At 38.4% G+C, this 12,761-nt stretch overlaps 1 protein-coding gene across 1 annotated transcript in view; it reads right to left on the reverse strand.

Moving 5' to 3' along the window:
- The window catches only part of TANGO6 (transport and golgi organization 6 homolog), a 194,107-nt gene extending 182,861 nt beyond the window's left edge, over positions 1-11,246 (reverse strand). The window contains exons 1-4 of the mRNA XM_003758529.3: positions 11,154-11,246; positions 5,090-5,736; positions 2,151-2,267; positions 63-204 (exon numbers count right to left, since the gene is read on the reverse strand). Of these exons, the coding sequence (XP_003758577.1) occupies positions 63-204; positions 2,151-2,267; positions 5,090-5,736; positions 11,154-11,232 (985 nt within the window). The 5' untranslated portion in view covers positions 11,233-11,246. The remainder of the gene's footprint in view (positions 1-62; positions 205-2,150; positions 2,268-5,089; positions 5,737-11,153) is intronic.
- Positions 11,247-12,761: the final 1,515 nt, after the last annotated feature.

Here is a 12,761-nt window from a genome sequence, read left to right on the forward strand (position 1 = left end):
ATCTATCCCACAGATGAACTCAAAAGAAAAGGAATATAAAGTGGAAATATCTGATTTCTTACCACCAGCTCCTTCCAGAATGCCCCGGACTACAGCCTGAACGCCATGGGGTTTCATCAACCTTTCTGAAAGCAGCTGTCCACAAAGACGTCGGAGCCAGGCTGGAGCCCGACCACTAGTTGACATTTTCGTATCTGAGGACGTCTGAAGGAATGGGGAAAATATATCTTTAGAATGTCATAAAAATAATAGTGAGATTTAGAAAATATTTCATTGTATCCTAATACAGAAAGAGGAGATGTACAAGGTGTCCCAAAAGTCTCTGTGCAAATGTCAGCCTCAATAGTTTAAAGGCTTAAAAAGCCACATGGAGACTTTTGAGATACTTTGTATACATCAAATAAAGTGACATTCTCTTCAAAAATCCAAAAAGCAATAACAATAACAACAAAAACACTTTATAGAAATTAGTGAAAGCTTCTCTTATTCTCAAACGATATGAACGGGCAATTTTCTATGGAATAAATCCAAATTATTGATAACCATATAAAAATATTCTAAACCACTAATGATTAGAAAACGAAAATCAAAGCGACTCCGAGATTCAAACTCATACTTATCAGATTGGCAAAGTTGATGAAAAAAGAAAATTATAAACGTTGTTAGTGCTGTGGGAAAACAATTACCTTCATGAACTATTCAGGGAATTGTGAACTGGTCTAGCCATTCTGGAAAGCAATTTGGAACTATGCCCAAAAAGTTACCAAGCTTTATCAATTTTCTGGCTTATTGATGGCCTTACTCGGCCAACACCCCAAAGAGAGCAGAGAGGAAAGGGGTTCAATTATGCAAAAATATTGTAGCAGCTCTTTTTGAAGTAGCAAAGAATTGGAAACTCAGGTGGTGTTTATCAACTGAGGAATGAATGAAAAAGTTATAGTGAGTAAGTGTGATGGAAAATAATGATTCTGTAAAAAGTGATGAAAAGGAGCATTTCAGAGAAACCTGCTAAGTATGAACTGACATAAGGTGAAGGGAGAAGAAAGAGGAGAACAATTTATACCATGGTTATTGGTAGCTGTCCTTCCATAACAATAACACTATAAAGACAAATCTAAATGGCTTAAAAGCACTGATCCACGAGAAAACTCCACAATTCCAGTGGCTTAATGATGAAGCATGCTATCCACCACCTGGCAGAGAGGTACAAAATGGGATATATTTTAATTTGGGACATGGTAAATGCAAGAATTTGTTTTGTTAGACTATGCATTTTTTGTTACAAAAGTTTTTATTTTAAAATTTTTTCCCACTTGGAGGTGGAAACAAGAAAAATGGATTTTAAATCATTTAAAATTTTGTATTTTTTTAAGGTACTCTCTCAGTATCCGTAATCTCATTTTTCATCCTCAATAAAACAAAGAACCTTCGTTTCACTGAGCAATAGCATTATCAAATGCAGAAGTAAACCATTCTCTGGGCAAAATGCCTACCACTCCAATTTGTATTCATCTAAACATATCAACATATTTAAGAACTAAAAATAAAGAGACCTAATCAACTACAAATTCCTTCCATTAAATAATATAACAAAAGAATATTTTGGGGAGCTCAGAAATCAATAAGGAAAAATATCTCAGGCTTAGCAGGATCTTCTTTAAACTCAGTGTTTGGCTCATAATGAGAAGCACATTTTTAATCATTCATTTTTAATGCAGCCAAACACCCCATTAGACTGTTATCCTCAAATGCTTCCAGAAAATAATTATTGTTTGAAAATAACTCTTTGTAAAAACAGAGGATTTCATTTTGGTGATAATTCAATTTAAATAAAAAATCTTGATAATGTCTTTTTTTTTTTTAATGGTCCTGATATTCCCCTGGGGAAAAGTTCTCCTATCTACAACCTTTCTAAGTCATCTAAAAGAAGATTCCATTTTAATTAGTTTCAAGTTTCCTGTCCTTTGCTCTTTGTTGGAACAAGTTAAATAAATACCATCAAGTGACCTTGAAGGGTAAGGCATCTTCACTAAATTATAAATTGTTAAACGTAGCACTGCAATTATGCAATCTCCTATTAATTCCCCATTGGATAAAAATCTCAGCACACATGCCCATGAGCCCGTTCTCCCAGGCTACAGTCTAAGCACCTGGTGAGCTCCTCCCTGGAGAAGAATCAGCTCCCGAACAACCAGGGGCTGGTAGACTTGATCCAAAATGCTCTGCAAGGCTTCTCTTGCTCGGGCCCTCTCTTCTTCCTTCAGACCCTAAAAAACAAAAGTCAAGGTTTTTTCAACAAAGTAGCCAGCCATTCTGCTCCAGCCACTGGGTGCTGCAATAAGGTGCTGTCTCCCTCTAGTGGTCTACTGACCTCATAACATGGCCAAGCAGTAAGTTTCAGTTCCCTGTCCCCATGGCCATAATGACCTGCTGGCCACAGAGGAGTCCCCTGAGCAACCCTGCTGGTCTGTCCTCAGTCTTTCCTCCTCCTCATGGGCACAAGTTGCTCCTCCCTTCCTACCCTCTCTCCTGCTCCTGCTCCTGCTCTTCCTCCACCCTGCCCCTTCCTCTCCAATACGTGCCAGGCCGACCAGTGGCCCTTATGGGCCTGACACTGGACGTCCTTCAGGCTCTGGGAAGAACAGGCAGGATTTTCAGAATTAGCTGCCAAGGAACTAAACACAGACTTTAATTAGACAGAGTCAGTAATGGTCATTGTCAGAAGTAATAACTAATAATAATGGAATGACTTACTAAAAGGCAATTTTATGATGGAAATGTTTCTTAGCTAAATGCCTAAGAAGAAGAAGAATGCTGCCTGAGTCTCTACTCCTGCTTTTAAATTTTTCAGACTTCACACAGCCATGAGGTGCTGGACTTTGAGTCAAAATCAAGTTCAAATTCAGCCTTAATATTTGACTAGTTGTATGACCTTTGGCAAGTAATTTAACCTAATTTTGTTTCCCCAGATATAAAATGAAGATTATTTATAAGGATCAAATGAGATAAACTTTGTAAAGCACTCTATAAGCCTTAAAACATACTATAAATTGAGTTAATGTTATATACATTTAAACTTTAAATAAGTTTAAAGTCCTGTACAGGAATAATAGAATCTTTAAGAACACATTAAAAACAGGTTTAAAAATTTCAATAATAAAAAAAAAAGATGGCAATGTATGTGTGCATGTATGTATGTATTTGTGTATATAGCCTATTGTATATGTAATATAATATTGTAAGCTATTTGAGAATAAACTATGCTATTTCTTTATTCCTCATGACACCTGAAGCAGTATTAAGTATGTGGAACATTAAGGATGAATGAGCATTTGCTGATCGGTTAATAGAAACTAGAAGATTCCAAAGAATATCCTGCACTAGTCACTCCACCACTGTGTCATCAAAATGATAAAAGACAACTTTCCCATCACTAACTAGGGCCTAATAGAAAGATGTGATCTTTCAGTTCATAAAGAGTCAACAAATAATATCTGAAAACTTCTGTAAGAGGATCCATTTCTCTTAAGTGTCTTATTTTGTTTTCAATTTTCAGAGCAGTATGCCTGAGCCACAGCTCTAAGATTTTATAAGACATTAATGGTCCTTACTCCAGAAGATGTACTTTAAAATGATTCTAGTTCTTTAATTTATTATCCATGTGAGATACTTCTTTCTCTTGTGGACATTTTATTTATTGAAATAGTTTAAAAAAAAAAAAGAAAGAAAGAAAGAAAAAAAAAGGACAGGTCATTTGGGTGAGAAACTGAGAAAGGAGCTTGAGAAGAATAAGAGAATTCTCAAAAAAGACCTGAAAGGAAAATTGCTCTTCAGATTGTTTTTAAGGAAAGATAAAGAGGTTTCTGGATCCAGGTGTAAGCACATTCCTCATAGCCAAAGTACTAAGTGGCTGTAAGATGGTGGTCCCAGTAGTTAATTCACATAGGGCTGTTTTTAGGACTTGGAAATGATTCAAAAGGCTATTTTAGGATTATGGAACTACTGTATATTCACTGTTTGTGTCCTGACTGACAGAACTATGGATCTTGTGTTTCCAACCTAATCTAGAGAGATGAGAAACCTGAGAAGCCACAAGAGAAGTTGATCATAGAAGCAAGACAATAGAAGCTGGAAGATAGAAGATGACATTGTCCAGTGGATCTGTGAAGCTGACAGAAGCCGAACACAGATGAGAACAGTTGATGAGAGACAGACTTTTGAGGCTGGGAGCTGATGAGAGAAAGCAGCGTCCTGATGCAAATTGAAGAGTTGGATAAAGAAAGGTGGAACTTGTTCCTTAGCTCCATTCTGAACTGGGGAGAAGAGAAAGTACCACAAAGTCCAGAGACAACAGGTCCCTGGAGAGTCCAGGTTTGAAAGGAACTACTTTTTGCTTAAAGAACTTCCTACCGCCTCCATACTACGCCAGGGTAGCAAACTGGGAACCTCTGCAGAAGCCAGGCTTAATGCTCCTGAGAGCTAAAAAAGCTTGGTGCTGTTTCAGCTGCCCAGGGGTTACAGAGAGGTGGCTGTCCCCAGCAGAAGGACTAAGATAACAGATAGCCAATCCAGTCATAAGCTACCCAAAGCCACACGGACTTCTCTACTCATGTATCTCAGTGCTACATTTCTTTAAGTTTGTATCCACTCTTTAGCCTAGAAACAAAATGTGACTCAAGTCCATCATGTTATGTTTTGATTATTGATTTTCTTCAATAATTTCTTCTTATTTGATTATTGATCAATTGATATTCAATTAATATTTATATTTATTCTATTTAGTAAATGTTACATTAAGATTTTCCTTGATGTTGCCTTCTCATTTAATGTTTTATAATTAAGAGTTTAATGCCATCATTGTGACTAATTTGTAAAAACTGGAAGCACATTGTGGGGCTCAATCAGTATTATAAGCACATGTCCCCCTCCATAGGGTTTACTTGTACAAGTCTGAGAATGCTAGCCATGGCTAGTCTACCTCTCAGAAACATTCCCAGACCTGCTGGTAAGGACGTAGTTGGGCTGAGTACCATGGTGGTACTATTCATAACCTCCCTCACCTTGCCCCCCACGTTCTTTATATACTCACTTCTCTCCCAGGTTTTGCTGGTTCATCTTTTCTTTTCATGGGGCAGAACCCTAGCTGGCAGAGCCCCGCTGCAATGTCTCCAAAGTGGCGACTTAGAATCAGACTCCCCAGAGACACGTGTTTTGCAATATCCAGCAGTACCATGCAGGTTGTGTAGAGTCTATGAATCGTGGTGGGGGTAGCAGCAAAGGAGACGACATCTTGAATAACAGCACCGAACTCTGTCCGACATCGCAAGGGTATTCCAACACCAGTCAAAAGGAAGGGGCAGATGCCCAAGGTTACCACAAACTGCAAAGCCGACTGAACGGTTTTCTGCTGACAGACACTAAGTGTATCAGGACTTAAGGCAGGAGCGGCTTCTGCAGTTCTGGGATTTGGCTGGGATGGCTGGAAATTAGCGGCCAGCAGGACCATGCTTTGTTTTAGACACAAGAGTAAAACCAAGAGCTGAGAAGTAAAACTCCAGGTGACATCCACAGAGTTCTGCAACCATTCTGCCCTCCCGGCAATTTCATCTCGCAAGCTCTTCAGTTCCTTCCACTGAGGATCTTCCTCAAACTTTTTATCCAAAGCTGACAAGTTAGATTTTAAAGTATCCAACAGAACATCATGTTTTGTGATCTGAAGGGAACTGGAACCAGATCCTTTAAAAGACGAAGGAGAGAGAGGAAAATTAGACATGAAGCAGTAAAAAAATGAAAAAAAATTATTAACCATAGAGCAGAAGGTTGCTTTTTAAGCATAAGAAACTTTGGAAACTTAAATTGTAGACCTGTAAAAGAAATATACAAACATTACTATTTATAAGGCCTAAGATTAGGAAGATGTTGGGTACAAGGGGCCTAATTTAACTGCACTAAAATTTAAAAAAAAATTTTAAACTAAAAGTTTTTCATGGTTTGTCAGAAAACTCAGCATTAAAATGGGTTCTTCTGCCCTCTGCTGGTTAAGGGAAGTGAAAAATCTGGTTGAGGATAAGCACAGGTATTACTTTAATGAGTAGCAATTTTACCTTTTACCTTTATCTTGAAGACTAAAGATCTGGAAAGAACCTTAGAAGCTATATTGTTCAGGTATGTCATTCTACAAAGAAGGCAACTGAAGCCCAGAAATATAAAATGATTTGCTCTAGCCCACAATAAAATAGAGCTGGAGGAGATGATAAGTGCAAAGTAAAAAAATATATATGTGTATATATATATATATATATATATATATATATATATATATATATTTCCTGGTGGGGTTGGGTGAAGAACAAAAACTCACAAAGTTAGGAACGGTTATGGAATATTATTATTTGTAGATAAAGTAGGATACCATTATAAGACAATTAAAAATGAGAGCTAATATAAAAAATAATGCAGGGAATACCTTCAGAAAAAACTGGTAAGATCGACATGAACATGATGCAAAGCAAGCAGAACCAGGAAAACATTGTATACAAGAACAGTAACATTGTCACCATGATCAACACTGAAAGACTTAGCTGTTCTGATCATTACAATGGTTAAAGACAATTCAAAAGGACCCCTGGTGAAAAATGCTATTTACTTCCAAAGAGAACTAATGAACTCTGAATACAGATTAAAGCATGCTTTTTTCACTTTATTTTTCTTGTCTTTTTTTAACATGACTAAAATGGAAATGTTTTACAAGACTTCACATGTATAATTTATAATCATATTTGCCTCCTGAATGGGAGAGGGAGGAACTGAAGGCAAAGAATTTAGATATCAAAATTTTCAAAAATAAATGTTAATATATTGGATTACTTGCTGTTAGGGGAAGAGGTAGAGGGAAGGGAGGAAGAAAAATTTGGAACATAAGGTTATGCAAGGGTGAATGTTGAACACTATATGTTTTTAAAATAAAAAGCTATTATTTTAAAAAAATAACAAAATAAAGGTTTTATTGACTGAAAAATGAATGTTAAAAAATTTTTGCACAAATAAAATCAAGGAAGCTAAGATTAGAGGGGAAAGAGGAAACTGGGGAAGGGGGAGGTTACAAAAAAGCCTCATTTCTCACATATATAGAAAACTGAATGAAATTTATAAAAATATGAATCATTTCTCAATTGGCAAATGGTCAAAAGACATGAACAGGAAATTTTAAGGAGAAAAAATTAAAGTCAGCTATAGTTATATGAAAAAATATTTAAAATCACTATTGATTAGAGAAATGCAAATTAAAATAACTGAGGTGCTACTTCATATCTATCAGATTGGTTAATATGACAGAAAAAGAAAATGACAAATGATGGATGAGAAAGGGGAGGGGGAAGTACTGTTAGTAGAGTTGCAAATCGATCCAACCATTTTGTAAAGCAATTTGGAACTTTGCCAAAGGGCTATAAAACCGTGCATACCCTAGACTCAGCAATACCACTATTAGGTTTGTTTCAGAGAAAAGAAAGAAAGAAAGAAAGAAAGAGAAAGAAAGAAAGAAAGAGAAAGAAAGAAAGAAAGAAAGAAAGAAAGAAAGAAAGAAAGAAAGAAAGAAAGAAAGAAAGAAAGAAAGAAAGAAAGAAAGAAAGAGGCCCAATATATGTACAAAAATATTTAGAGCCATTCTTTTTGTAGTTAAAGAACTGGAAATTGGAAATGTCTATTCACTGGGGAAAGGCTAAACTAGTTGTGTTATATGACTGTTATCATGATACAAGAAAGGCAAGGAGGGCACATAAAAATCTGGGAAGACTTACACAAACTGATGCAAAGTGAAATGAGCATGTCCACCAGACTCTAGCCATTCGGCCCAATCAAACAGAGCGGGACAGAGGCAGGAGAGTCAGGACACAACAGAAGTTTAATTCATTCCAGAATGAGGAAAATGATGGTTACAAACAGAAACCCCCCTCCCTTCTAACAAGGAGGGATTAACATGTTAGACCAAAGGCAGGTCTATATAAGACCATAAGTGGGCAGGATTATGACATAATCATTTTTAGGTCTCGTGTTACTGTTCCCACAGGCCCTGTGAGAACAATATAATCTCAAGTCTTGGGGATCATGCCCACCCTGAGGGGCACAGAATCAGAGAGTTGTGACAGAAACAGGAGGGTAATACCTCTCAGTGACTAGGAATAGGAATAGTGAATATGCAATGGGCAGAGCTGGAAAATAGAGGGAGCTAAATTCCTCAGGGAACACCTGGCGCTGGCCCAAGCAACACACTTTGCCAGAGGGTGATGTCATTCTGAGTGCAAAGGATTACTGTTATGTCAAGCTCAGGACACGGTCTACTCCCTAGGGCTTAGCTCTGGGAAACAGGGTATCTCTTAAATATTTTGACAAAATCAAACAGGAGAACATCATACACAGAAACAGCAATATTGTACAATGACCAACTGTAAAAGACCTGGCTACTCTGATCAATATAATGATGCAAGATAATTCCATAGAGTTTTTCTACCTCCAGAGAAAGAAGTGACAGAGTTTGAATGCATATTGAAGCATATTCTTTTAAAACTTTATTATTCATGGGGGTTTTTTAGGTATGCATTTTCTTTTACAACATGGACAATTTGGAAATGTTTTGCATGACTACACATGTATCATCTATATCAAATTGCTTGCCTATTCAGGGAAAGGGGGAGGAGTGAGGAAGGAAGAGGATTTGGAACTCAAAAATTTTAAAAACAAATGTTAAAAAATTTTGTTTACATGTAATCGAGACAAAAATAAATGAATGTTAAAAATAAATAAAATATAATTATAAAAAAGAATGATATCCAAATTGGGGGTAAATTGCTATTTACTTTGGAGCTTCTTGGGAAGATCATTACACAAACATCTCAGATTTTCACAAAATGCCACATTTGAAATGCTTGAACATCTTTAGATTCCACTTAACACAATCTAGAGAAACCAATTCTTTTAGCATAACAGCTTTTTATATTTGCTTTTATATATGAGAGTCATGTAAAGCGGAAAAGAAAGAGAACCCTAAGATGAAGCTGAATCTCTACTAGAATGTTAAGCTGCTTGAGAACAGGAATGGTTTAGGCTTTGTCTTTATATTCAAAGCCCCTAGCCAACTTTGCAGAAGGGCCTTTCTCCCACCCCCAACTGAGGTAGCTAGGTGGTAGAAAGGATAGAGTGCTAGGCTCAGAGTTAGGAACGTTCATCTTGAATTCAAATCTGGCTTAGACACTAGTCGTGTGACACTGGGCAGGTCACTTAAACCCCCTTGCCTCAGTTTCCTCATCTGTAGAAAGAGCTGGGGAAGAAAATGATAAACCTTTCCAGTAACCTCTGCCAAGAAAACCCAAAATGGTCACAGGGCGTGGAACAAGATTGAAACAGTGAATAAAACGAAAACTCCACTCCCCTACTCCTCTGACTATTCCTTTTGTCTTTTACAACACCACCACCATTCCTAGTCCCATTCTCCGGAAGTGGGCAAAGCCCAAGGTTCTGTACCGACCAATTCGCTTTGGTCTATATAAACTCTTTCCTTTGGAGATCTCGTGGCTGCAACTATATTTCTAAAGTCCCTTCCAACCCTAAAAACCTGTAACTATCAACTCAAGAGGAAATTAATAGCATCATTCCTTCTCAATCATTTTCCTGACTGTCCCTTTTCTTTCTATTCCCACTCTCCCTACTCTATTAAGGCTTCAAACATGGAAAACTGAAATCATTTCCCATCTGATCTCAACGGAGTCAAGATGAAGAGCTAGAAAGAACCTCAGAGATCATCTCATCCAACATCTGTTTTAAAGATGAGGAGACTAAAGCCAAAGCAGTTTGAGAAACTTACCCAAAGTCACAAAATTAGCCAAGTTTCAGGGATGGCACTTGCCCAATGCCCTAAGTCTCTGTTATTTCCAAAATACCATAAAATCCTTTTTGGGGGTAGGACCCATGATTTTGGTGACACAGGGAAAATTCTCTTCACTATCTGGGATCAGCAAGAGTAGCCTAGAGAATCGCCGCCTGGAGGTCCCTTATAACACTCCCAGACCCAGATGGAAATGTAATTAGGAAATATTTAAGAAATCCAATAGACGTGAATGTAATACACGTGGTCTGCAGGGATGTGCCTCCTTCCACACTGCGCCTGACGTCATTAGCTTAAAGCGCCGAGAAGCTGAATGACTGTTCTGTGTGCGGGTAGAACGCACAGTATCGGATGCTTAGTTACTACACGCCAAACTACTGGTCAGAGCTTCCCAGAACACTGCTTTTCTCTTCAAACACCCTCAATGGCTCCCCACCGCCTACGGGCGTCATTATTATTATTACTAATTAATTATGATAATTAATAATTTTGTTAATAATTAATTATGATAATTAATAATTTTGTTAATAATTAATTATAATAATTAACAAGTCTGTTGATAAATAATTATAATAATTAATAATTTTGTTGATAATTAATCATGATAATTAATAATTTTGTTGATAATTAATCATGATAATTAATAATTTTGTTGATAATTAATTATGATAATTAATAATTTTGTTGATAATTAATTATGGTAATTAATAATTTTGTTGATGATTAATTATAATAATTAATAATTTGATGATAATTAATTATGGTAATTAATAATTTTGTTAATAAATAATTATAATAATAATTAATAATTTTGTTGATAATTAATGATAATAACTTGACATTTACGCGGGCATGTTTCTATCCGATCTAACCGTCCACACTCATCTCCAGCAACTGCCCCTCGCTAACCCTCCCCCCGTACTACAGACTGGTCTTAATTCAACAAAGATGTATTAAGCGGTCATTATTAAGCTCCTACTGGGGGCAGGCACTGGAGATAAAAGCAAACCGAAGCGCGCCGCGGGGAAACACTTATACGTGATGATTGACAGGCGGGATTTGAACTCGGCTCCTGCCTGGCTCTCTCGGACTACGGGCGATCCTCGGTCCGCGAGGGGGCGACTCTGAACAGAGGCCCTCGGGGATGCCGGCCCGCAGCTACCGTCCAGCCAGGCGGGAGGGGAGGACGGCGGGGCTCGGGGAAGGGAGGAGCGGGCAGAGGGGATAAACGGCCTGGCTTGGGAGCCAGAGAGGCTCCGCGTGGCCCTCGTACCTCCGGGGCTTAGCAGCAGCTTCAGAGCTCCCACGATGCGCTCAAGCGCCACAGGCTCACGAGCCCCGGCGGCCGCCATCACTGCCGCGGCGCGCGGACTCCCAGCATGCTCCGCGCTAGTCTACGTAAAGGCTGCACGCCGGCGCCATGTTGAGTGAGGCAGCGAGGGTGGTTTGGGGGCGGGGCCAAGAAAGGGTTGGAATTTGACAATCTCAGGCGCCTATTTTAACCTACAGGGGAAGAGGAGGAAAGAGGGGGAGTCGCTCGGCCACGCCCCTGGAAGGAGGAAGCTGTCAATCACTGCTCTGTGCCTTTGCAGGAGGAGGGGCAGGCAGCAGAGGAGGAGGGAAGGAGGAGGGGAGGAGGAAGGGAGAAGAGGAGGGGGAGGAGGAAAGGGGAAGAGAAGTGAGGGCTTCAGCCAGCCCACTGTTTCCTGGCTTCTTCCTCCTATGTGCAGCATTCTCTGGAAGTTTAATTCAATTAAAAGAAGATTTCTACTTGCTGAAAGCTTTTGTGTTAGATGGGGAGCATGTAGTCCGGATAAGATAGCCCTCTTACCCCACGTGGTTTGCATCTAGCAGCAAGACATAGCGAGATGGATAGAGCGAGGAACCCCGAGCCAGGAAGAGCTGAGTGCAAATCTAGCCCCCGACTCCACTAATTATACCCGTCTAGAAAATGAGAATAATAATAAAAATGCCTGCAAGTCCAAAGGAGATCATTGCAAAACACAAATGCGCCTGCCGCGTAGTTACATAAATGTTAGATGTTATTATGCTGTTGGCTATGACATAAATGATTTTTAAAATGAAAAATTCAAGAGAGATGCAATAGAGTGCAACAGAGATGCACAGAGATGCTGGGGAAAAAATTCATAGCTTAGTCCATGATGAAATTGTGTAAATGAGTTTACAAAAAAAAAAAAAAAAAAGGCTTATTTTCCTTTGTTAAACTTGTTACTGTGAGGGATGAAAAAGACCCTTACCCAAAATGACTCGGAACAGAAGTGAGTGCAAGGGATAATGTTGTAAAAAAAAATTACCCAGGCATGGATTCTGTCAATAAAAAGTTACTATAATAAAAAAGAAAAGAAAAGAAATAGAAAAAAAAAATTACGACTCAGAGATCACTCAGTAGAAGGCAGAAAAGTTGTTTATTGAAAACCTCCCCAGAATGAGCCCTCCCATCATGAGAGAAGAAAGAGAAAGCTTGCGGTAGGAGGTCTAAAGAAGTAGTAAAGATACATAGCTTTTATACAAGAGATTACATCACAAGTAAGAGAGCATTGAGAAGGGGAAGGGGAAGCATCTAATTGGTTGTTGCTATTTGGGGAGATTGGAATGGAAGGTTTCTGTTTCCCCAAATCTCCTAATTTCTAGGAAACAGAAAATCAGGCCTTCAGGCTTAATCAAGCAGATAGAGGTCAAGCTAATAGACTAAATATAGATAAATGTCAAATACCAATAAATGTCATCAGCTCAGGTTAAGTAAATATGTTTCTAGCTGGCCACAACTCAAGTAAAGATGAGCCTACACATGTTATACAGGTCATAAGGGAAACACAGAAATAATGAAAATAAAATACAGAAAAAGAATTAAAACATTCCT

This window comes from Sarcophilus harrisii, chromosome 2, assembly GCF_902635505.1.
Source record: "Sarcophilus harrisii chromosome 2, mSarHar1.11, whole genome shotgun sequence".
Taxonomy (NCBI): domain Eukaryota; kingdom Metazoa; phylum Chordata; class Mammalia; order Dasyuromorphia; family Dasyuridae; genus Sarcophilus; species Sarcophilus harrisii.